This window comes from Adiantum capillus-veneris, chromosome 17, assembly GCF_014529385.1.
Source record: "Adiantum capillus-veneris isolate H3 chromosome 17, ASM1452938v2, whole genome shotgun sequence".
Classification (NCBI taxonomy): Eukaryota; Viridiplantae; Streptophyta; class Polypodiopsida; order Polypodiales; family Pteridaceae; genus Adiantum; species Adiantum capillus-veneris.
In genome coordinates, this window is record NC_140947.1 from 9,945,069 (window position 1) to 9,971,417 (window position 26,349).

General features: G+C 44.7%; 2 protein-coding genes across 2 annotated transcripts; one reads left to right on the plus strand and one right to left on the minus strand.

The window, feature by feature from the left end:
- Positions 1 to 18,756: 18,756 nt before the first annotated feature.
- On the minus strand, positions 18,757 to 19,773 carry LOC147436783 (uncharacterized). The gene has a single exon (XM_086486476.1). The coding sequence runs from the start codon at positions 19,771 to 19,773 to the stop codon at positions 18,757 to 18,759; it is 1,017 nt and encodes a 338-aa protein (XP_086342602.1).
- Positions 19,774 to 25,326: 5,553 nt separating this feature from the next.
- On the plus strand, positions 25,327 to 25,954 carry LOC147436784 (uncharacterized). The gene is made up of 2 exons (XM_086485778.1): positions 25,327 to 25,378; positions 25,458 to 25,954. The coding sequence occupies exons 1-2, from the start codon at positions 25,327 to 25,329 to the stop codon at positions 25,952 to 25,954; spliced, it is 549 nt and encodes a 182-aa protein (XP_086341904.1).
- The last annotated feature ends 395 nt before the right edge of the window (positions 25,955 to 26,349 follow it).

Consider the following 26,349-nt stretch of genomic DNA (forward strand, 5'->3'; position numbering starts at 1 on the left):
TGGAAAAGTTACGGGTGTTGAAAAGGTAGCATGTCGATGTATGTCGTAGAATGATCTGATCAGTACATGAAATTTGTGCCTCTTTGGCACATGCACAATGTGGAGCTGGTCCATATGTGGTTCAAGGAAGATCAAGCTCACATTGTGATTTCCTTGTTGTGGTTGCGAAGGAAGGATGTTACTGCATCAAGTAAGTTTGGCTGTGTGTACACACACACTTATACTGACATATTTGTCAGTTAATTTCTCGGTTCTCAGCGTTGTGTATGCTTGTAGTCTTGCAGGTCAAGCATACACAAAGTCAAATTCAATAAACATTAGAATTTAGGACAAGGTGCAAGCATGAGGCCTAGTTTTTGTGGAAAGGAAACTTTTCACAAGCAACAGGTCATAAGACGCATTATCCTCAGTGCCGAAACTCAGGACTTGACTCGCAACTCCTGGATATGCACTGGATAAGGCTACTATAATTGAAACAGAAAATCCCAATGGTCAGGTCCTAGATATGCATGCCCTGACGTACAAAAGGCTTACAAAATCTTCAGCAACGCAGCATTCTGAAGCTGTAGTAGCAGCTAGCTCATTGTGTTTTGTTGGATCAAAATTAGGATTCATGTCTACATCCCAAAGAAGCTACATCTCCTACTTGCTCATCATATCACGTCTAAGGATCGATCCCCAATCTAGTCACACTCCCATATCTCACAATGTGGAAGGTAGCAGGCGTCTCCCAAATTATGTCCATCATTGGCGTGAGCATCTCTGACATGAAACTCGCTAAGAAAGGGTGCGATTTCTGGGTGAGCAGTTTCTGGCGAGCGCTTTTTAAGAATCGGGCGAGCGGATTCTCAAAAGAAGGGACAATCTACCCATCTCTCTCTCTCTCTCTCTCTCTCTCTCTCTCTCTCTCTCTCTCTCTCTCTCCAACTAAAATTTGATTGTCATTTCACGACCAACTTACATTCAAACAAAAAACACCGGCGAATCATTCAATACACTATTAATAAGAGAAATAGAAGTTCCTTACACACAATTACGGTCTATTTCAAATAGCAAACCCCAAATCTATGAGTTCCATTGCATCCAAAGTAAATACATATGGGGGGTGATACATCATGGGTGACGTGGAGGAAAGAAGGGCGGTGGGGGTCCATATCCTCTGGGAGGAAACAAAGATCGTGCCAACGAGGGCAGTGCACCAAATGGTGGGGGAACTACTCCAAATGGCAAAGGGTATGAACTATATGTGGGGGGGGCTACAGGTAGTGAAAGAGGCAATGGATCAACCCCGGGCGGGGCCTCAAATGTGGAGGCAATGAATTCACTGGGAGACGGTCCAGTTGCACGCCATGCCAAAAATGGGGTTGTGAAAGTGGGATATGGTGCTGCTACTGCCCCGCCCTGACTACTCAGTGGTGTCAGGAACGGTGGGTCAAGCGGATGAAGCTTCTCGGACACCTGTTGCGGTTGCTCAGTTACCTGAGCTCTGACACTCCTATGAAACATCAATGTCGAGCCTAAATCGGAAGGTAGGCGTTGAGCTGGCTCCAAACAAGCAGTGAAAACTGCCCAATCCTTCTCACAACTGATGCAATGTCTACGTAGTAGTAAACATTGTGCTGCCAATGTCCCAACTCCTGCAAAACAATCCAACACAGCATCTCCCATGTCTGTGAAGGTACCTAGTAGCCATCTACAAAAAAAAGTTACCTTTAGATTTATTATACCTATAATTTTATAGGAACAATAAAAACAACTACCAAAAAAAATCTACCACCTGGAAAACGTTGGACTCCTCTCAACACCTCTACGATAAGGCTGGCCCATACGATCAAGCGTCCACTGTGTGGAATCTGATCCTGGTAGCTTCTCCCACAACATGTCGTCATCTGCAGAGAAGCCACGTACATTTGCTGCAATCTCTCCATCCGCTCGATCGTACCTCGGAAGCCGACACCCACCAGTTCTAGGGGGTGACAAAATGGCTAGCAACAAAGTACCAACCTGCGGGGAGCAAGTAAAACATTATTTTTTGACCCGCGAACATCGAAGTTACTATTCATTATCAAAACAAAAAAATAACATACCCCCTCTAAATAGTCCTGAACAGTCGTACAACTAGCCTCCGATAGCCGTAAGTACAATATCCTCAGTAGTTGGAAACCAGCTCCCTCTGCCTTCGAAGTGACGATGGAAAGATGTTCTGCATGACATGTCGCCACAATCATGCCATCCACCAAAAGAAACTCGGATGCCAGAAGGAACGCAGCATCCACAAGGTCACTATCCCATTGGTTCCATAAAGGAACCCCACCCGTGTTAGCTGCATGTGGCCTAGTGTGTAAGGGAAAGGCCATGTACACCAAACGTACGCCACCCAATCTCAAGCTGGGGTTCATCTGCCTTGTTCCTGATAGAGAGCCCAAGAATCTAAGTAGTGACTGCATAGAACTACATGCAATTTTTGTTATCACTATAAGTGTGTAAATAACTATGATTGTAAATAAGCGTGGCTTACCTGTCATTGCACAACACATCTAGAGCTTTTGCCAACTCTTTGGCACTAGCATGCACTGCAAGGTGGCGTGGCTCTACATGCATATCTGTATGTAGCAACATAAGATCAAATATATCTTTCAAGCAATGCTAAAGAGAACAACACAACATCAAGCATTTTCACGTACCTGGATGTTATCTCCCACAACTCTGGCCATGTCTGATAGGTCCTCTGCAGCCCTACCATGTGATGGTGAACATGGAGGGGACTCCTGGATGCCCCCCACTGGTCTGGGAGTGAAGGATAGTGTCGGTACACTGTGACTCATAGCACCAAGGCTATGAGCACTATCGCTGACTTCTACAGAATACTCCGCAACCACATGCTCGCTCTCACTTTTGCTCGAAACTACAGCCCTCTTCTTTCTCTTCCCACGTTGCTTGTCAGCTTGTTGTGCTTGCGAGTCTTTCCTTGAGGTCTGTTTCTTCCTCTCTTGTTTCTTTGATGTGTTTGGAGATAGAGCATCCTCTATCACAACCGCTTTCTTCCGTGACGCACTATGCTCCGCTATTAATTAAAAGAAGAAGAGTTATTGAGCCCATATTCTATTGCTTCATGGCAAAGGTAAAAACTACATAGAGGCATACCTATGTATAGCTCTTCCTCTTCGGGTGGGTACTCCTTGTTCGGGTAGTCCAGCCATCAAGGACACTTGAGCCACGCTCCCTTTGGCCGCAAGTCATCTATCCAGTCGTCAGGATATAAGCCCGTCTCCTCTCTCTCCGATCTGCACCATGCATCACTGGGGTGCTCGGGAATGGGAAAGACAAGAGCATCTCTCCACCATCTACAAGACAGACCACAATGTTTTCATTTGCATAGAACAAGATTAGTGTATCCTACTACATTCTTAATTTGTCAATTAAAGATGTCGAACCTATACAACAAGCGTCGTGCCGTACAAGCAAAATGGGGTTGCTCTTCGGGTTCATGTGTGGATTTCATCCGAGCACTCCACTTCTTGAAGGCCTTCTCAAAGTGCTTGCGTATGTATGTCAATAATGTGTGGGCAAGTGTGCAACCATGCCTACCTTCAGCCTTCTCATGTTGGATAGCAACATCATGATTCTCGGCCTCCATTTTCTCGACCATCTCAAGCACTCTCCTGCAGCAGCAAATAATAAGTCACAAGTTACATAACAAATTGCTAGTTGGTGCAAATGTTCACTAAATCTAACCTTTCCAACTGCAACCAGTACACGTGATATCGAAGCCACTGGATCCAGGCCTTCTCCGTCAAACCGATGCCCTTCTCCTTCAAGGATGCATCACCGCCTTGGAGCAAATCAAGCAATCGGCACTTCCTATCAAAGGAAAAGCGAGACTTATTTTTTATTGCTACATAATAAAAAGAGAAATATATCCAATGATTTAAACGACTATTACTTACTCTGTTGGACTAATGCGTGCACGCGCTACCTCTGCCACTCTCGAGGGTGTCATTTTCGTGGTCTTCTCGCCCCAACCTGTAAATGAAATACAGTTATGGAAAAAATCGTTGCCATTCTCTGGATTTGCAATGGTGGCTATCTCAAGCCCTTTGCGCATAAAGTATTGCTCCGTTTGAGATAGCGCTAGATTGATGCTTTCCTCGTATGCGTCAAGTGCCAACTCCTAGTCAAAACTCCCTTTTGATGGCAGCCCTTCCGTTTTACTACTAAACATATGATCGAACTCTTCCTATTATTTTCCAAAGACTCAATCAAAATACACATAATAAGATTTCGTAATCAAAACATATTCTCATATACAATTGGTTTGAAGCATACCTTCCAAAGTAGTTGCGCAAGGACAGCCATTGGCAATTTTAGCCACTTAGACTTATTTGGACCTCTAAAATTCAAAGCCCTTTCTGCTGCCAAACGTGCTCTTTCGGGGAATTTTTGCAGAAGTGATGTAGGGTCCGCCAACCCTAGCTTTCTCATCATGAAAATATCATGAGCGGTCGTGTGAGGCACTGAAACCCTCGTGGCCCTGTTTAACAATCGATTGTAAATTATATAGTTTACAAATAAGATGCATTTACATTAGCAAATAAAAAAGGGCTCACCTATTGATCATACCCAAAACCAATAGAAACTCCGCTGCCTCATGTGGCTGAAAGTCAACTAGAACGCACTCCACCTTTGGCGCTTTCTCAATTGGAATGTCATTCTCGTTCATCCACCGCATCCATGCCTCCAATCGGTGATTACCATCCAAAACCACAAAGTACCTCTTGACCATGTGACTAAGCTCGGGGATTTGGCGAAGCTCTTCATCCAAATCATATCACATTGCAAGATCCCTCGCAGCGTGACCACGACGAGTAAATTGTTTGTGATCCTCCCGAGGAATTCATTCACTAACAATAAATCTTGCCATGGTTGGTTGGTAGCTTTTGTTTGCGAGATAGGGATTGCACTTGAAGACCAGCTAAAGACCACATTCATATCTCCATGGGGCTATTTTGCTTACCGCAGGATGCCGTTCGGATTGGTGAATGCATACGCTACGTTCCAAGGTTGGATGAACAGGGTATTTGGTCCATACTTGGGCCGTTTAATTAGGGTCTTTATGGATGATATCGGCTGCTACAGTTCAAGGTTGGAGCACCTATCGAAGCTCCAACTATGCTTTCAAAGGCTGGATGAAGAAGGAGGCCAACTGAATCCCAAAAAGTGCAAGCTAGCATAGCCTCGAGCGCAGCTGTTAGGTCATGTGGTGTCGCAAAACGGTATAGAGGCAGATCCTGAGAAGGTGAAGGCATTGGTGTTGATGGAGCCGCCATCAGATGCTCAAGGTTTGGCTTCATTTGTTCATAAGTTGAAGTATTTGTCACGTTTCTTTTGGATGCTGTCGCAATATGTGCATCCTCTTCAAAAGAGGGCTCAGCAAGTGCATGGCTATGAATGGGATGGGGAAGCTCAGGAGGCTTTTGATAGAGTCAAGGAGATTTTATGCCAGTTGCCAGCGGTGTGTCCTCCCAATCAAGAGGATGACTTTTATGTATCTATGACAGTGGGCACAGTTGCTATTGGAGCAGTTCTATTGCAAAAGGTACGAAGAAGCTTCTAGCCGATATACTTCAAGAGCAGGGTTATTAGCCCAGGAGAGGCTACCTACACCGAGGCGGAGCAGTGGGTGATGGCTCTAGTCTTCGCTTGCAGAAAGTTCAAAGTCCATTTGATTGTGCGTAAGTTTTTTGTGTTAACGGCTAACAATCTATTGCCAGAGGTAGTGCTACATTTGAAGCCAGGAAGGAGGATTATGAAGTGGGTGTTGGAGCTACAGGAGTTCGAGTTCGAGTTTAAGGTGGATCACACGAGTCGGTCTCACCTGGCAGACATTCTTATCAGCAAGGCTATCGATTTGCCGACCTATCCAAGAGTGGTGCGAGATGAAGCTAAGGAGGAACCCGACTTGGAAGATGCTTACACTATGTGGTTCGATGGAGCATATCGAAGGGTAGTGCAGAAAGCAAGAGGAGGTGTGGTGATACACGACCCACATGGCAAAACAATATTTTCAAAGGCGTATGATTTAGAGGATGTCCACACCAATAATGAGGTAGAGTATCTCGTTCTGCATTTGGGTTTAAAGCAGTGCATAGAGTTCGGCATTTCAAGGTTGGTGGTGAAGGGAGATGCATTGCTAGTCATCAAGAAATTGTTAGGCCAATGGCAGGTAAAGCGCGATTCTTTGAAGCATTGGTTATTTTCCATCAAGAAGATGTTGAAGTCTTTTGAAGAAGTCCAATTCAAGCATGTTAGAAGAGAGCAGAACCAAGAAGCAGATCAGCTCGCAAGCAGCAAAGTACAAGTGCAGGTTGCAGGTATATATGTGGCCCCAGCCACCTATGCTGGTCGTGAAACCTTGAAAGAGATTGAAGACTTTTTGGATACCGGTCAGTGCTTTGAAAGGTTGTCGAAGCTACAAAAGCGGAGGGTAGTACAAAAATCTCGCAAGTTTGCACTGATAGGGGAGGATCTTATGACCTATGGACGGGATGAAGTGCTGCGAAGGGTACTTTATAAGGAAGAAATTGGTATGGTGCTGTAGCAATGTCATGAGGAAAGTCGGCATCAAGGTAAAGACCAGGTTTTTTGTCGAATCTTGAGAGCAGGTTTTTGGTGGCCGTCGATAGTACGTGATGTGCACTATTGGTGCAAAACCTGCCATGAATGTCAGACTATGGGCGAGAGGAGGCTGATAGCCGAATCAGAGGGAGCTATCATTGCCCAAGATGCTTTTGAGAAGTGGGGTTTGGATGCCATTGGTCCACTCCCGAAGTCAGCAAGTGGTAAAAAATACATTATAGTGGCGATTGACTACCTTACCAGGTGGATCGAGGCCAAGGTTGTCAAAGAGGTAAATGCAAATGTGGTAGCTCAGTTCGTGTTTGACAGCATTTGTTGCCATTTTGGTGTTCCATGGGTGCTGATCTCTGACGGAGGCCAAGGATTTTGAAGCAAATTAATGCGGGCTTTAGTGGAAAAGCTGGGTATCCAACACCGCTTCTCTTCGCCATATCACCCACAGTGCAATGGTCTGGTAGAGAGTGCCAATGGGCAGATTGTAAAGATGTTGACCAAATATGTTTATAAGCAGGTGACAGAGTGGGAGGTAAACTTGGAGAAGTGCTTGTGGGCCTACCGCACATCCTACAAGGTGGCCACAAACTTCACTCCATTTTATCTAGTTTATGGTAAAGAGGTGGTTTTGCCAGTGCATGCACAACTAGGTGCATTGAAGGGTATGTGGCATGTCAGTGCCACTCAACAGGGCGTGTTGCAGGATCGGATCACTAGTTTGGAGGCTTTACAGATAGATAGGGAGGCTACGGCAGACTTTTATGTGAAACAGAGGGATAAGCGAGTGGCGAAGTTCAACAAGAGCTTGCCAAACAAGGAGGTTCAAGAGGAAGATCTGGTGATGAAGTATGAAAGCTACTTGGACTTCACCTTCCAAAAGAATTTCAAGAAGAAATGGACGGGTCCGTACAAAGTGCATAAAGCCTTTCCGAATGGAACCTATTAGCTAGTGAGAGCCCATGGCAAAAATTTGAGGCATAGGGTGAATGGTGTACGGCTCAAGCTATACTTTGACAAGGGGTTAGTGCCTGATATACACCAGATTGTAGCTACGAGGGTTGGGCAACCAACCTAGACAGAGGGAGCTTATGAAGAGAGAGGACACCTTGTACATACTCTGTACATAGCATGTACATACAGCTATGGTTTTTTACTTCATTCCATGCTTGTCAAGTGTTGCAGTTTTCAGGTTCAAAAATGTGCTTTTAGTTGAGCATGAATGCTCAACAAGAGGGTTGGGCAATGATGGTGCCGCTAAAGTTGATCAGAGCTAAGTAGTGGTCTATGCCAGGCAGGTCTTACAATGGAGATCTCGTTCTAGAATTTCCACCTACCATGGGAAAGTTGCACCATATGGATGCGATGGAGCATAAGTATGATCCTCATTTGTGGTCGAAGCCTACTACATCCAATATTGTATTTGCAGGTGTAGTGCGTCTTAGTCATTGCATAGGATCTCTCAAGTGCATGAATGAACAATGTGTCCACTTGGTTAATTACCATATTCCCAATACAAGTCATTTCAACAGGTACATACAAAAGGCAACTGGACCTAGGGAATATTGTAAGATTGGAGATAAGAGCCTTACATGCCATTTTTGTAAGGCAATTGCTTTTTGTATTGCAACATGTGATTGTGTAGTATACTATGTCATGCCATCCGATGAAACTGCCACTAGAGTCATGATTCATCGTGGCACACATCGACACGATGTGCGCAGCGGCACATCCAAAACACTAACGGACAACACCAAGCTGATGGTGCAAAGGATTTTGACTGTTGACCTACACGCAGGAGCCAGGAAGGTTCAAATGTGTTTGGCAAAAGAATTATAAGTACAACACTTCTTCGTAACAACACCAACGAAGGTATTTTAGGCGAGCAACAGCTATTTGCAATCGCTGAGGAGTTGGGCCCATTGGTGCAAGATAACTAGTATGCACATTTCCTAGATTCTTATTTCAATGCAAAACTCTATGCTAAATAATTTTTTAATCTAAACACTTTTAACATTGACAGGTTTCGGAGGTCAGTATCTATTTTACGTAGAGGGGTTGACAAAGAATCTTTTGGCATTGATGCACTCCTAAAACTGAAGCGAGACTGCACATATGAGTTTTTCCATGGAAGCCGGTTTCCTGGTCAAGGTATGGAGGGGGAGAAATGTTATGTCTTCAAAATGTCCACAATTGGTCCAGCATCCGGTGTGGACCTAGTCAACCGAATGAGACAAGATCGGGATGGTGATCTTCGACGTGCGTGGATCCAGTTTGATCACACCAGACGTGTTAACGATTGGGTGACTATGGCCTGTCATTTCTATGATCCAAGGTACATGGCCTATCTTAAGAGCTTTGTGGCTTTCCATTTACTCTCTCTAAAACAATTCATTTGCAGCATGCAGGACCTTTTGACTATTGCAACTTGTGAAATGAAACAGGAAGACATGGAAACGCAATGTTTGTTTTGGGAGTGCCTTAATGATGTAATGATATCATGTGGGTGTGACAAAGCAAATTTCTTTGGCTACATGGCTGATGAAGCTCAAGCAAATTGGAATGCAGTTTGAATTGTTTTCAATGGTGGTGACAAGACCAATACAATGAGCGGCCGAGAGCGTTCTTGTCTTTTCCATTGGAAGCAAATCTTGAATCAACACACAATGAAGTATGTGGTGCAAGCTTCTCAACACACACACAAAGAAATGTGTGAGAGGTGGAGGCAAGCACCAACAAAAGAGGCTGCAGCAGCAGAGGCTCGTCTAATACGCCAATGGTGGCGTAACGGTCATTGCATAGACCGTAACATTCCATACATGGATTCATGGCTTAGTTGGTGGGAAATTCGTATTACACATTGGGGTGGCATTATGACATGCGTAGAAAGTAGCTCTGATGGACCAAACACTCCACGCACTAACCTTGCGGAGAGCAAGCATGGCAGCTGGCTAGCAGGGGAGGGTTTCCGTAAACGCATATCATTATATGATGCATGTACAACCGACCTTGAAAATTCCATCTTACAGAGCACAAAGGCCATTTCATACAGCCATGGAAAACACATTGGGAAGGGTCCATCAATACAAAAGCTTACGGAACGCCATGAAAAACGTCCTAGCCAAGTGATTAGAGCAATGAATGCGGCTACTGAGGGCACTCCAATGTATAAACAACCAACTCCATTAACAGGAGATAAGGAGACATCAAGGCAAAAACGGAAGCCAAATGAGGTTATCAACGTGGAAGATGATGCATCACATAGGCCTGAGTACAACTCGGTCACCAAAGATCGCAAGAAGTGTGGAAGACCACGTAAGATCAACTTTGCAGAAGAAGGGATATCACAAACCCCAAAACGAAGTATAGGTTCTAGTGGGCAGTATGTAGTTGAGCGCAAGGTCAATGAGGCAATGTGGGCCATACGTCGAACTCCACAAGGTAGTAGGGTCACATGTAGCGGCACACCAAGAGGCGGACGCAGGTGTGGATGCAATATAGCAGGTTCTAGCCTTGGTATACCAGCCCCATCGTTTTAACGATATCAAAAACATCCAAATGGTGTGGTGCTTCAATGGTTTTGGTTTCGTCTGGATCATGTCTTGCGTTGTCATATAGTAGACCAGAACATTGAGCCGCAGCCTCTTCATCCACCACACACTTGGCCCGTGCATGTGGGCACTAACCTATCGGAGGATGAGGTGCAAATATTGCATGAAGGGGGGTATCAAGTGGAGCTAAGCAACGAAGGAGTATCTAATGTAACGCCACTTGCTCAAGAATAAAATATGACAAACTCTCCTTTCAAGTCAAAAGATGCATCCATTCTTGAAGGCAGTGCAAGAGCCACAGTGCGAGATGGTCTACGTGTACGGTATCGGACTTCCATTTCCGAGGATGCTGCTCGCAAGATCAGTCTAGCACTAGCCTTGAGAGCGAAGGTCGTAGAAGAGATATGTGCAGCAGATGGTATTAGTGAGGTCTTCAAACTAGAGACGAACAATGAAGATGGTCATGTCGGGATGTACAAAGTTTGTATTAGCAACCAGCCATCGTGCACATGCCCAGACTTCATGGAACGGGTGTCAAAGCAAAAACCATATCTTGCATGTAAACATTTGTATTTTATTTATCTATGTGTGCTAGGGCTAAGCCAAAATGAGAACATGTTTATCCATCAACCAATCCTGGCAGATGTTGATATATTCAGGGCACTGAGTCAAAGCGGGACTTATCCAGGTATGGATGCATAGCATTTGACAATGCTCACTTTTTCTTAGTATGCTTTACCTAAACAATTGTACTACTTTCTAATTTTATCTTAGGATGGTCACATTGGGATACATTCATTTGCAACTTTTTTTCATATTTGAGTACTGGTTGTTTATGTGTCAAATCGTGTATAAAATAATATAATATTACCACAGTGGCTATAAATTGCCACAGCTTGAGTTATTTTTGTGAAAGCGTCCACTAGCTTCCTAGCACACCTCTCCTTCTTTCACGATGTCCAACGATCTTGAGAGTAAAATAAAGTCTGCATGGGATGCCATGGAAGCCATTCCAAATGGAGAGGCATTGTATGGAGCCGACTGGTTTCGTCAGGCTCTCACGGCAACCATCAACGTGTATCGCCTCTATCAATGCCGCAAGGAACTCAATATGCGGAGCTTAATCAATTTGAATGAGATGGGACAACTAGCTTTCTCTTGCTGGAAGAAGATTGGGCTCATCATAGAGGAGGATGAGGAGGAAATGAGGCAGCAGCTAAGCAACGTGGTGAATCTTAATATGCCAATCGAAGGGAGCACATCAACTACTAAAACCGGGCCTTCCAGAAGATGAACACTTCTTGTTTATGTAATGCAAGTTTAATAAAATGTAACTTTTTTATTATTAATGGGAGTTCTTGTTTTAAGTACCCTTGTCTATATTGTTTTTGAAACAATTTGTCTAGCTTCCATACCTTTGACTCTCTCTCTCTCTCTCTCTCTCTCTCTCTCTCTCTCTCTCTCTCTCTCTCAAAGAGAGAGATAGAGATAGTCCACAAAGAGGAAGAGAGAATCTTTTTAGGAATCTGCTCACCTGATTCCTAAAAAGTGCTCGCCGGAAATTGCTCACCTAGAAATATCCCCCGCTAAGAAAGCCTGGATCCTTCCCAACCAAAGTTGCACTATCATCGACCTCATGCCCGTCAACTATGCCTTTGACGTCCAAGCCATGAGCACCGAAAAGCTTTTTCAGGACAAGGGTCCTACGGGGCAAGGCCCAACCTAGGGGGTCAGGGACCTAGGCCAAGGGCCTGGACTGGACCAGTGCGGACTAGGGATCCACTTAGGGCAAGTGCTAGGAGCTAGCCTATATAAGGGGCGGTAGGGAGGAGGATCCTATGTTCAGTTACCCTAGGTCTTACATTGGTATCAGAGCTCAAGGGGAGGGAGGAGCTATGGAGGAGGGGGAAGCCTTGTGGAGGAGGAGGAAGCCTTGCATGGATGATTGCATGATCATAGGCTCGCTCATCGAGATCTCTCTCTCTCTCTCTCTCTCTCTCTCTCTCTCTCTCTCGGTCGGGTGATGGGACCGCGCTCCTACAGAACCGAAGACGGTTGTGGAAAGGTGCTCTTGGCAAGGAAGAGGAAAGGCCGCTTAAGGACACAGACAGACGAAGAAGTGGACTGTCATGGGCAGGAACCCTTAGCAGACGAGGGGGGGAACCATCGGCATGCAAGGCCGTGGGAGCAGCTGCCTACACAAAAAGGGGCCAAGGGCGTACTTGCACGGAATGGGTTGGGCTTGGCATCGCTGGATTCTCCCTGGCCTGAGGAATGATTTTTGACACTATGACTTGCCCCAAATCCGCATGCAACGGGTTCCCAAAACCCATTTTCTTCCTGCGCAGGCGGCAGAGAAGGGCCTTAGCTGAAAATCGCGTTTTTTTTCTTCTTTTTTTTGTTTAGGGTTTTTCTCACTTGGACACCCAAAGCCAAGGGGTGGACAACCTTAAGGAGGGATACACACCCTATTCACAGCATAACAAAAGTCGAGCAAGGCTTGAGATTTATCCAGGCATGACACCTTCAATCGTTCGTTTTCGATTGATCTGTATTCCAAGCTCGGCAAGCAACAAAAATTCCAGGGTATTCATAGTTCGACACAAGTCAATGGGCATGGGCGTGCAGGGAGCCCCACTTACGATCTCAAAGATTCATCATGAGACTGCTTGAAGAATCTACCGTGCGGACTGTCCTGATAGGTTAATGTTTTTTGTTTACAAAAATGGGAGCTCAGGTATGCTTTGTTTGTGCTATTAATGTAAATGTTTTATGCTTTGAGTATGGAAACTATCAGGAAGCACATGTTCAAGTGCCCTCGAGTTGACAAGGTCGTGGGCCACAAGCTAGGACTTGAGGATGAGGTAACTTCTTTTAGTTTCTCTTCTTTTAATCCCTCAAATTATAGCTAACGCCTGTAGACAAGGTTTCCTGGAAACAAAGGCAAGCAATGCAGGGTCTGTGACTTGTCCGATCAAGTTATGTGACAAGGTTGATCAATATTGCAATTCCAAGAAGTCAACAGGGCTCTATTTTCATAGTTCGTTGTTTTCGTTTTGCTAAGGCATAGCTCCTAGGCAAATTTTTCTAGACCCGATACACTCTTGCTATTCCATTATTCTCCAAACTGCATGGCAATGGGTGCACATCGCAAGAGGCAGCTACATGCAATCAAGAAGGGAAAAACATGCAAAGGCTATGAGCTGAAATCAAGATGGGAAAGTCCCCATCTTGAATTTGTAAGACATGCCAAGGCTAGGAGCCGCATTCAAGACGGGAAAAGTCCCCGTTCCAGCTTGAGAAGTCGACAGGGGTTTCTCTCTGTCGCATTCTAGATCTTCATTGTTGCTCAGATATGGTTCCTCGAAAATCAAAATCAAGCCAAGCAGGTACACAGTACTTATTTTGCAAGTTTTTTTGCTTTTTAGTACATGGGGCCAATTCAACAAGGTCGATTATCAGTAAATGCTCAACAACGTCGACTTTCTTTTCCTCTGTAAATTGGCAAGCACATCTCTATACTATGAGCATAGAAGTATTTATGTGAAGCACAGCTTTCATAATTTCTCAGTTTTGTATTGAGACTTCGCACGTTCGGCATATGGTTTGACCATACAAAATTGCAAAGAAATAGGCAAGGTGTTTGTAGGTTATTTTAGTATGTACCAGACAGGTGTATAGGATATATGATGGTGTATGTGCAGATATGGCTATAATCCATTTTGGAATGAGTTTTTCCTTCCAAATTTCATGACAACTGGCTACAACAACGACCAGGTTAGCCAAGTTGAAGTTTTTTCCTATTTACACTTTACTTGGCAATTATTGTCGTTGTGCAAAGTAAACTGCTCTGGCAATTTCATATGAAGCAAAGCTACGAGGAACTGGAAAAATAGGGAATATCACTCACAGAATCCCTACCAGTCTAAACTGTCAAGGACGGATTATGGATAGATTGTTTAATATGATTGTTGGTTGCTATCAACACACAACACCAAAATGAGCCTAATTCTTGGACCACGGCCCCTGCAAGGTAGGTGGATCGGAATGAGTTTTGTGTTTTTCTGTTACCTCTCTCGATGCAAGAGTAATACCGGAAACTAGGGAATGCTTATACGATAAACTACAAGTCAAGCATAAGATGTGTAAGAGGACATAGCTTGGGCACACACTGTAAAAACTTAAGGCAAGTTCCTCAGCCCAGCATGCTCTTCTTTTTGTTTCCTATCTCCAATCTTCTAAGAAGCTTTTGATACATGTTTTTCTCATGATTCAGCTTGAGCCAAGGTGCTCTAACTCACAGTTAGCACGTGGCCAAGATGCTACTCAAATTGGTATTCCTTGGATGATTGTTCTCAAGATCGAACAGCTATTCCCAGTGGAGTACACATTAACGTTAATTGACAAGGAAGGGTCTTGTCATTATGGAAGTTTAGGGTGTCATTTTTGCACTACATGTTTTCAGTGCGACACTCCAGTTGAGTTTTTACTAATCTTCAACTCACCGCAGCTGATCTCTACAAGACAGTATAGATGCAGCAATCAGTTGTGATAGCATGGCTGTCCATAAGAGCTCGGCAGTTCACTTGTGTGGATTTCCTGCTCTATTTCTAGCACTACGGCGTGTCTCTGGACCTACTGTTTTGGGGGTAAGACCCGACGGGTGATTGCTACATCACCCCATAGGCATTAAGGATCACAGTTTGATCTGCATTGAGGGTCACAGTTGTGCTCTCCCAGCTATACTTTCAAGGAAAGAATTTCTCAATCTAACACATGCGTAGCGGATGGACACACTTTTCAAGTTGTTTCCAATCATTCTGCACATGGTTGACTATGTTGGTTACCGTTATCTGCTAGTTGAGCAGTTTCTACAAAGAGTCTTACCAAGGGGTTGAGTGTAGATTCTAATCCATGGGCTTGGATTGCAAAGGCAACACCCAGAGTTCCCAGTGTAATGCTTTTTGTTTTTTCAAGGTAGGGGACATGCTCCTCTCCATTTGAATACAGGTAAGTGTACATTACGTACAACTCTCCAGGTACGCATCTATTGATTTGGTGTTATTACATTTTTAGTATGCTTTGCTTGGTTTTTCAAGACGTATAAGTGCGCTGGAATGTTACAGATCCATGCCAAGGGCATGTCGGCAAACAGTATTTTGGGCCAAGTGTCCAATCTATCTTTCTGCCTTATGTTGTTACGAACCTACTTGTAGGTCTACTTGTAGGGTTCAATTTGGCACATGTTGTCACATGGGATACAACATGGTCTCGGAACTCAAGGCATTCGATTTAGCCAGTGTGGAGCAATGAATGAGGGTCCCTCTCACTCTTGTCGCAGAGTGTTTAGAGTTAACTACCTCCACACACAAGTACATCTTGTACTTGAAGGATGTTTTTTTTTAATACATCCTGAGACATATTCCACATGTGGAGAATCTGAGTCTCTGGACTGACACTGGCGCCATTATTTCAATTATGTGTCACGACAAAGTCCCTAGTGCTGGTCACATCTGTTTTCTAGACCATTTTTAGCACGACGTATCAGGAGCAATTTCGTGGCCAGAAATTGTCGGATACTTAGAATGACTGGTTAAGGTACAAGTACTGCTAAACAACATTACAGATGGTTGTTTATACATATAGCAAGGCTATAAGTTGTAAATGAAAAAGTTTCATTGTCTATACCTAGAAGTGATCAATGTTTTACCTTCAATTTCCATTCACACGTTTCAGCAAGGCTTGCAAAAGATTGCAACTGAAATTATTTAGTTTCTTTTCAGAACTATTTCCATTCTTTTTTAATGTGTGCTACGCGCATCACATTTTGCCATAAGTATTGGCAAGGCTCATTATGGATATACAAGTTCGGGTTAGTTTTTGCTAAATGCATGCACACTAGGTGTTATGGGCCCTTGTGTTTAGCAAAGGCTGATTTGAAACGGCATGCATATTCCTCAGATTGTTGCTTATGAAGCATTTTGCACTCTATGTGCACTATCTCTATGAGATTACTTTTGGATCCACTAATCACCAATAGAGGTCATGGCTTGGGCGTTTGTGGATTTTTTCAAGTTAACCACGATGGTTATTTCGAACATTGTTGCTTCTTCACCAATGTTAAACACTACTGTGATTCTCCGTTTATTAGTCATTTGGGATGACTGTTTGTAAACCGTGAGGAAAACACACCTTAGTACTGTCAGTTATCCAAGGGGATAGGTAGATTACAAAGAGTAATCTTGTGCTAAAGGATTTGCTAAGAGCATACGGTAGCACAACGCATTTCTAAATAGATGATTTTCTCCCTATTCTAGAATTTGCTTAAGTACAATTTCGACTTTGAACACCTCTTGTGGTGGGGTTGGAGATTGTGTCAATAATTTCATACATCAAGGACTTACCAGGTGTGCTGACAAAACATGTTGGCAAGTAACCTTCATTAGGGATGAACATGTAGTTCTTTGTGTTCCATACTATTCAGAATTCTAGCACGAGGACATTCCCTATCTACGGACTTTTCAAGATACTCGGGCGAGTAGGAAATCTGGCTCACAACTGCATGGAAAGTTACGCCAAGGTTTCCTTGCATTATTCCAGTACCTTCAGAAGATCTAAAAATTGGTTATGCCTTTGGACAACTCTTAGTTGTGGTTACTCCTTTACAGTACTCAAGTGAGTTATAAATGGAGTTACCATCTAGACCCAAGTGGTTGCAAACGGACAACAATGTTGAAAATCAAGATGTTGCTCTTGGTTTTATTGAACCTCGTCACTGCACCAATTATCGGTCATACAGACAACTAGCTCACTTATGGGACGTCAGTAAAGAAAACATCAGTATTCTTAAGAAGATTTTACTACTTGTGTTTTCGAGGATGAAAACTCTTTCTTAAGGGGGGAGTAATGTCACGACAAGGGTCCTACGGGGCAAGGCCCAACCTAGGGGGTCAGGGACCTAGGCCAAGGGCCTGGACCGGACCAGTGCGGACTGGGGATCCACTTAGGGCAAGTTCTAGGAGCTAGCCTATATAAGGGGCGGTAGGGAGGAGGATCCTATGTTCAGTTACCCTAGGTCTTACAAGCTTCCCTTCGTCCTCCCCGCGATCTTCACCGTCGGCCCCAAAGCCGAGAACCCAGACGCCCTCATCAAATACCATCGCCTTGTCGCTCCCCATGACAAGCACTCCAACCATGTCAAAGACCTTGTCAAGGGCGTCATCGAAGGCGAGACACACATCCTTTCTGCCGCCATGACCATGGAGATCTTCAAAGGCACCAAAGAGTTCAAGCATGAGGTCTTCCAGAAGGTGCAATTGGAGCTCAATGGGTTTGGGCTACTCATCTATAATGCCAATGTCAGCCATGAGTATTTCTCCTTCTTGGACCAAAAGATACAGTAAGAGGCTACCAATACTGCCAAGGTCAACGGGTGCTAGCTCAGTTGGTAGAGTCATAGCCTATGTGCCTAAGGTCTTGGGTTCAATAACCCCCTTGGCAACCTAAAGACAAGTTCTAAGTCCTTAGGGATTGTTCCCATATGCGGGTGTGTGTGTGTGTGTGTGATGGGATGCCTCTCTCCCTACCTGTGAGGCCGTTGTACATAAGGGTGTGTGCGTGTGTTTCAAAGTTCTTGTACTCTCTAAAAAAAACAAAAATACTCCCAAGGTTGCGGTCGCGGAGGCCAAGTATAAGGGAGATGTCGGTGCCAAAGAGCGGCAAGGGCTTACACAGCATAAAGCCGCAAGAGGCCAAAATCTTCTCAATCAAGCAAGCACAGACTGCAAAGGAGCAAGAGTTGCAGACTCCGTACATAAGGTTTGTTGTTCAAAACACAAAAACCAAAAGAAATATCCAACCCTTATGTCGAAAAAACATAGGCATTTACTTCTCTTTTGAAGGAATTTTTCTGCAAAGAGAGTTTGTTTGACTTTTTCAAACTCCTCGAATCTAAATATCTATGCTCTCTCTCTCTCTCTCTCTCTCTCTCTCTCTCTCTCTCTCTCTCTCTCTCTCTCTCTCTCTCTCAAGTTTGTTGTCCGAACATAAATGTGTATGCATAAACTCAATGTATGCGCATCGTATGTATACTAACATGTAAATGAACAAGATGAGAACTCACAATGGCCTGCAGAAAGCAAGAGAAGGTTATTTTTTAGCGATGAGGAGGTATGTAGTGGAGTGGTCGGACCAGTAGTTGTAGTTGGTGCCAGACATCGTTTGCGGCAGGTCATTGCTAACCCATATGTGGTCTAGCATAGAGTTGTGTACTGTGGTTGGATGGTGTATCAATTGGTGGAGCCCGTGCTGGAGAATGAGGGTGGAGAGGGTTCTATATGTGTTGGTTTACTCAAGTGCGTCAATGTTGAAATCTCCCATTATGATTAGTGGTTGCATGGTGCGGGTTGAATCGAGAAGATTGGAGATGCTCTGTAGGAACCATGGGAGTGATGATGTTGGTGCCCTGTAGAGTGAAATGACTGTCGCCAGACACTTGTTGGCGCAGTGGAAAGTTGCATGGATCGTTTCAAGCGTTTGATTTATGCAGATGTGTATTTTTGTAGGTATTAGGTTGCTTTTATGGAGAATGGAGATGCCGTGTAGTTGTGTTGAGGATATGTTGTGGAAGCCTGGAATGGTTGTCGCATGTTGTTGAGTCTCTTGCAGGCAGAGGACGTCGAAGGCCATCGGGCTTTTGTTGTGGATGATATCGTTTGCATGATTTCCAAGGGAGATGACGTTCAGTGATTGCACAATGTAATGTGTATCTTGGTGGAGATGCAGCTGCTTCCGTTCTCAACCTGTGGAGCTCTTTGAGGATAGATGAGTCGGTGCGAATGTTGCAGGGTAGCAAGCTCTCTATCAAGTATAGATTTGCAATGTCACGAATCCGTGTGAGAGCAGTGTATGTGAGGCCATGAGACCTAATTCCTTTGGGGTTGAAAGCCAGTGTGTTGAGTGTAAGTCCTTGTGATCGGCGAATTGTGCGGGCTGCAGCAGGCTGAACTGGGAATTGCTTGCGTGTGAGGTCATTGAAGTAGTTTTTTCCAATTTGGAATGCACGTGCGATGCGGAGAATTGGCATCCAACCAGGCAATGTGAGTGGGTTGCGAAGATGACGGTGGTCATACCTTTGTTTTTTCCCTATGCTGGGGTTGGTGAAATGAATCCAGAGGCATGTCATGTTGGAGAATGTAGTGCAGAGCTTGTAGATGCCTTCTACGCCATTGACGAGGCCGTCGAGAATGTCTAGGTTTCCAGCGCATAGCTCGACCACTAGCTCTGGCTTCAGACACAATGTTTCTTGGAGACCCGCAGTTTGCCTGGCATCCAATGGAATTGCTATTGTTTTGCTGCAAGAAGCGGCACGCTTGTCAATCGCTTTGAATATGTGTGGCTCACCAGGCAATTGTGCAAAGACCTTTTCATTGTGTTCATCCTTTGCCTTGTTAGAGTAGAATAGGTGTGATATGGTTATGTCAACAGGCAACTCTCTGTGGAAGGAGTTGTTAATGTATGCAAGGTCGCTGCTTGTGTGCGAGCCAATTCTCATTAGGTTGAGCACCTCTATAAACTGTGCATCGGTTTGTCTCATTGTGATCGTTAGTTCGTAGCACTTAGGGAATTCATGCCAGTACAAAGGTGCGACCGCCTCGAGAAGAGCCTGCTTGCTTGTGAATATCCTTTGATTGGGCTAGCTTGGCAAAGGTCACCACAGAGTATGACATCAAGGCCACCAAAAGGTTGGTCGTGTTTTCTCTTGATGGCACGAAGACGTGAGTCAGCCAATGAGAAGACACTTGATCCTATCAACAAGGAGACTTCATCAAACACTACAAGCTCTAAATCTTGATAAAGTAAGGACAATGCATCTAGCTTTTCTACTCCGAGGCTTGTGTGTGCCATAGTTATCAAAGTCAAATGTAAAGCTGAGTGTATAGTTGTACCACCAATGTTGAATGTTGCCTTGCCTGTATATGCCATCAGGATTGCCTTAGGAAAGTCAGCGTTGTGGCTTGACTGGTGTAGAAATGAATGAGGGCTTCGACTAGCAAGAGCAGCGTGAATGTTTTTCCAGTGCCCGCTACACCTGTGAGGAAGAGATGTATCTTTTCTGACGGCGCTATGCGTTTTTTGAGCATGACATCATCGAGGATGAGTCATTGTTGTGGGTTTATCTTCTTTATTAATGTGTGGAAATCCTCATTGGTCATGCCAATATGTTTGGAAAAATGCAAAGCAAATGGTTTCTTTGTCGGTTGCTTTGATGGGGTGTTGATCATCACGTTGCATTGTCGAAATCGTTCAAGGAACTTACATTTCTCGTGTTGCATGAGTTTGTGATGGCTGTTGCGAATCTGTCGAGTGGAGCTGGTTCGACAACGAACTGTGATTCATTGTTTTTCACTGTCTCAATGTTTGAAGTGTAGACATCGATCCAAGACGAACGTTCGGGTAGGTGCTCATTCTCATGGCTTGACCACGACAAGAAGAGAAGGCATTGTTCTCTATAGTGATTGTCAGGGTCTTTGGCTTTATTGTATCTAACGTATCGTATGATGCGTGCCCTCCGTAGCAACGTGTCAGGTCTGGAGGGATTTTTTGTTGTGGAAGCAAACTGGGCCAAGCACATGGCAAAGAACGAGTGTGTTCTGGAGGCATATCTGTCAATGATGGAGGCAAAGAATATTTCTGTCGTGTCAGGGTGCGTCTTTTGCAAGGCATTCTTTTTTTTAGAACTAGAGCTCGCTCTTCAGGTGGATTAGTATTTACGTATATGAATTCTCTAGACGAGCTATGCAATGGAAGTGAGAGGCATATGTAAGCAGCTTGCTGTGAAGTAATTTGTTGTGTGTTAAGGATAGTGCTACCAACTTTTCGTAGTCTCTCCAACGTTGTTGCATTGTTTGCGACACAGTGATCTACATGTGCCTTGATTGCTCCTATTAATGTATTGTCCATTTTTGTCATGTATGAGGTGCAATAGCTCGCAGCTCCATGTGCGTTTAGCACGAACTGTATATCTATGTTTTCATTCCAAAGTGAAGCTATTGACTTGTTGAAGTTGTTTGTGAATATATCGCTTGGTTTGCGCTTGAGGAAAATAGTGGGTCCTGAGATAGTTGCTTGCAATGCAAGCAAGTACTGTTCTAGGGAGAGTTGTACTTGTTCCAGCTATTCTTCAAATGTAGGGGCATTTTGGTAAATCAATTTGGTTGAGTTGTCTTTCGACTTGTTGCAAGTAAAGCTTACCTTGTCTAGCTATGTTCGCCTCAAGTATTCCTTATCGGATAATAGTTGTGAATGGCATGGGGAAACGTGGAAATCCAAAACGGAAACTTTTGCTCTTCTTTTAGCAAGTCTTATGGTGCTTATGCTTGTAAGCTTCAGAAAGGTCATTGGGCAAGATGGATCCATCTGTGCTAATGTGGGTATCTACAAACATTACAATATCTTGATCTGAGTGCGTTGTGAGTGATGGAGCATTTTCTAGCCACAACAAACCATGATCATGTTGGCTACCGCAACTTTGGAACTCCGTGATGAAAAAGAAGTCTCCTATTTTGCCGCATATGGAGGAATCAGTCTGCAACAACCGTTTCATTGCGTTGAACCTGTTGACGTAGAAACGAGCAATTGTAATGGGATCGGCATGAATGAGGCGACGCTGTTAGAGCTCAAGCTCTCCTCGGGCTCTTGGCAGGACTAACTTCTCTAGTGCAGCGAGTAGCTCTTTCCATCTTCGCTCTGCGGAGGAGAACGTGACACAAAATGTGGGCAGTCCAAGTTTTCGAATCATTGCGAAGACATTTTTTTTCATCTTTTCCTTGTAGTCGGGGGATGTGCGCAGTGCCTCGAAGTCTCTAAAGCCTAACCTTGAGTTGAGAAGCCTCTCTATGTTTGTGTCTTCTACAACTTGCCTTGCAGTCAGCGATGCACCTCCTAGCTTTCACTTGCGCATTCGCACCCAAATAGAGGAAGCAACTTGTCCCGACATGATTTTGATAGACTTGAAAAATAAATTCTCGATGTCTAGGGCGAATCTTCTGTCGATGTTCAGGAGCTCCCACTTTGCAATCGTTTGATAATCTTTGGTTGCAGCTTCTCTATATCTTCTAGGGGACCCGAAGAAAAGAGTTGGGAAGCTCAACTCCTCGCAATACTCGTCCGTGAAGATGCTCAACGGTGAGTTGCCCTCGCAAGGGGCAACATGAAGAATCTTGCCACTATAATCGACAACCTCTGTCGCACTTGTGACCCCATGGAGCATGACATCAGTCTGTTCATCCTCAAGCTCAACATCGTGCGCAGTGTCGTTAAGGGTATTCGCATGAGCCATACTTAGACTAGAAAGGTGTGCAAGCCACTTGTCGTTGATGGTGACACCTTCTCTTGTGTAGAGTGGTGTGGATAGCAACGTAGTGGTTGCACGCATTGTGAGCAAGGGTCGCACAACGCCGCTTAGGTAACATCTATCGTATTCAAGTTTCCGTTTGATTCCCACAAGCACAGAGGCCTCATCGTCAATGAAGTGAGTCAGCACAGCTTGTCTCTTCTCCAAGTTGGCAAGCACATTGACAACGCTACCTCTAAGCCCATACTGACCATCATATGTCAGTTCGCGTATCTTGGTGAAGGGGATACGAATGGAGACCAAGCGTGCCTCTACGGGGTTTAGATCTGACACAAAGGAAAGCGTTGGATTGAACCCTGTCTCTTGCAAGCTCCATAGGCGATTGCTATCACTTGTCAAGTGTTTCTTGCACTCGCTGCATACGTACACATCCCCATAGCGTCTTCGCTTCCTCGAAGTGGATTTTGCAACTAAAGGCAGAAGCTGACGTGTTAGCTGGCGTCAGAATAGCAAGCATCCACATTTTTCGCAAGGTGTAATGGGCTTGTCTTTGATGCTTTTGTTATATTTCTTAATCGGCTTGCTCAAGCTGGCATGGGTGCATCGTATCTGAGCACCAGTGACCAGGCCCTTCTCTTTCTTCAGGCGTGAAAGCTTGCATTTCACGGCCTGGGTTGTGTGCAAGGTGTGTGGATGCTTGGCCTGGAACATGCGAACCAGCTCAACATTAGGCAAAGCCTCATGCAACAAAGATAGCCGATGCAAAGTGGCCACCTCATCTTCTTTCCATCCAACACGTGCACGGCTTGAGCACGTTGTGAAGGTGGGAAGGTATGCGATGCCATTGCTTGTTTCAGAGAGCAGAATGCCCTTTGCAAGAAATGGTTTCAATGGCATCCCCAAGATGATTGTTTTCATGCTTCCATTTCTTTTCAAATACACTTTTAACCTACAGCTCGCAAAGCAAGCAAAGGCCATTAACACGTCGAGGCTAAGAGCAAGTGAATTGGTGCATGTTGAATACAAGGACGAGAATTATGTGGTCGTCATTGCGCTAGTGGCCTTGTCAGCAAGGAAGAAGAGGCATGCACGCGGGACAACATGTCTTTCAAGCAAGAAGCTCTCAAACAAGTCGTTGAGCAAATTTGATCTAAGGTCATGCGGTGCACTGTTGAGTTTTGGAGATGGTGTAGCACGAGAAAGATGTCTGAATTGTTCGAAAACTGTGCCGTAAAAACGGTATTGACATCGCGTTCGGACAAGTGAGTCATTGCAAAGGCACGCGAAGATTGTAAATATTTAGCCATCTTGTGTGTTTGTTTGTGTGTGTGTGTTAGAGAGAGAGAGAGAGAGAGAGAGAGAGATTTTGTGCTTTGGAAGGTTGAAAAGATGGAGAGGAAGGAAGAGTAGAAAGTGAGTTATGAAGAGACACCACGGCAATAAGGCTCAAAAGCAGGACACCATTTTCTTATGAAACTCGATATACAATGGACAAGCCAAAATTTAGTTCATCGATTGTAGAGGGGTCTAGGTAAGGAAGCATAGTTATTCGTGGTGAAAGGCCAAAAGCTATGGAAATCCATCCTGTCAAAGCATCTAGGTTTCCAACACAGGAGTGAAAGATATCATAGATCCATTTGTGCCAATTTTGAACACACCCTCGACAACAGATGTCGATAAAATATCCCTCGCCTCTGGAATGCTCTCCATGTACACCTCCTTAAAGCTCCTTGGCAAGGCCAGAAGGCAATCCACAATAGACCCTGACACTTGAACTGCCACAACACGTCTGTCAATGCTGCTTCGGATTTGTGCCTCCAGTCTGAGAGTCGTGTTGACAACGTGATCTTTATCGCAAAGAGAACAACGCAGTCGGCCTTCAACCTTCTTCACCTTCGGTGAGTCACAAACTGAGCACTGGCAATGCAAGAGATCTCTATTGAAGTTCACAAAGCGCAAAGTCCCCACAACCTACAAAAAAAACAAACGTGTAAAGACCACTAAAGATGTCGTTATCTAGTTGACTACAAAGCATGCAAAGTCACCTCTCTATTGTAGCCGAGAATCTCACACTGTCTATGAAATGTTGTGGTCAATTCTTGTTTTAAGCATGATCCTCGCACGGGGACCAAAGTTGTGACGTTTAGAACAGAGAATGTGCGCACCTTGCCACAAAGACGCCAATATTCCTAGCCACAAACATAACAGTGTCCTCCCTAGCCATCTGGGCCATGACTCGATTGTAGTCATGCTTTCAAGAGTTGACAAAGCTCACCTACATATAACAAAATGTTTGTCAACAACGAAAGAAAGGAACATTGAAGCCTATGCTTCTGATACGTACAATTTCTTTGTCGTCTGGGGTCGGGCCATCGGCAACAACCAAATCCCCAAATGTAGTGCCAATTCTCTCATGGAAATTACGACTTTGCAAGACAACAAACGCCAGTGTCGTCAAGGGCAGACGTGGGCTAGTAGTCTCAGAAATTGCAGTGTCATCAAGAAATGTGCTTATCTTTGTCTCAGGATAGAAAGCTAAAGAAACAGGGAATGGGTCACAAGGTCAAATGGTTGTCGACGCATCGACATGCAAGGAGAACAAAGCTGAGCCAGCATCACTATGGTTTTTAGCCCTCACAAGAGGACAATCAATCCTGACGAACAAGCCGATCTTGAGCTCCTTGGTGTAGCTCAATGAAGGGATCCACAACGACGACCGTGATCGTGTCGGTGCAATCGACATCAACGATGTCGAACTTGAAGTAACATGCATTTTTCTTTTGCCCAGGGGAGATGGAACGGTATGTGCCGTACCAATTCAAGATTTTCCCCTCTATGGAGAAAGGTTTACTACCCTCATCTATATCGCTAATCACGAATAGCGGCAAGGTTTCCTTGACTATCAGTCTTTTCCCTTTGTCCAGTAGCTTGCCACTGTCCAAGATATTGTGAGCAGCTGAAGATTGGCTGGCTTCATAAAATGAGGTTGCAGCTTTGTTTAATTCTCGAGCTAGGCAAGGAAGTTGTTGTTGAGACGAAGACGGTGCTTGTGCGCACTCCTCCCCTAGTGGAGAGTATCCTTTGCCTACAAAAAAAAGCAGAGCACCATCTTAATGCAGCTCAACACTCAAGAGTGCATTGCAGCAGAGAACATCGCAGACACGCCAAGCCTGTTCCACAAAGGATGAATGTGCATGCTGGCCATACCTGCACTACTAGCGGGATGGCTAGCAGGGCTTCCTTGAAGCAAGGCACGCCTACACTCTTCCCAGCTGCGGTTTCCTCGAAGCTCGGATTTGGGGGCGACCCAGCAGAGCTCTATAGCACCAGCTACGATGAACGTTTGCTTGCAGAACATGGAGGAGACTCAACGAACCTGTGCAGCTCTGCAAGAGGACAAGAAAAGGAAGCATCCAATTAAGCGTAGCATTGACTAGTTGAGCAAAGCAAAGAGGACGTTAAAAACGTCAAACATGCAAGACATTCGGAAAAGACAAGGAAGAATGAGCCGCAGAAACGAAGCTCTTGAGAGGATCCAGAGAAGCTTGCACCGGCACGCCGGGATGCCAGGCGGAGAATCCCAAGTGATAAAAACCAAGGGCACTAGCTGACTGCCTGCTGCAAAGTACAAGATAGTCAGAGCACAACCAAAACATGGGAGTGAGCATGGGCAAATCCCGCATAATAGACCCAATGCAAACGACCCCAAGCAGGAACCGTAACAAAAAACACACACTAATGCTCCAGATCTGGCACATGGATAATATTCCTTGAAAGAACCTGCTGACACATAAGGTAGACGATGGTCAATGAGCT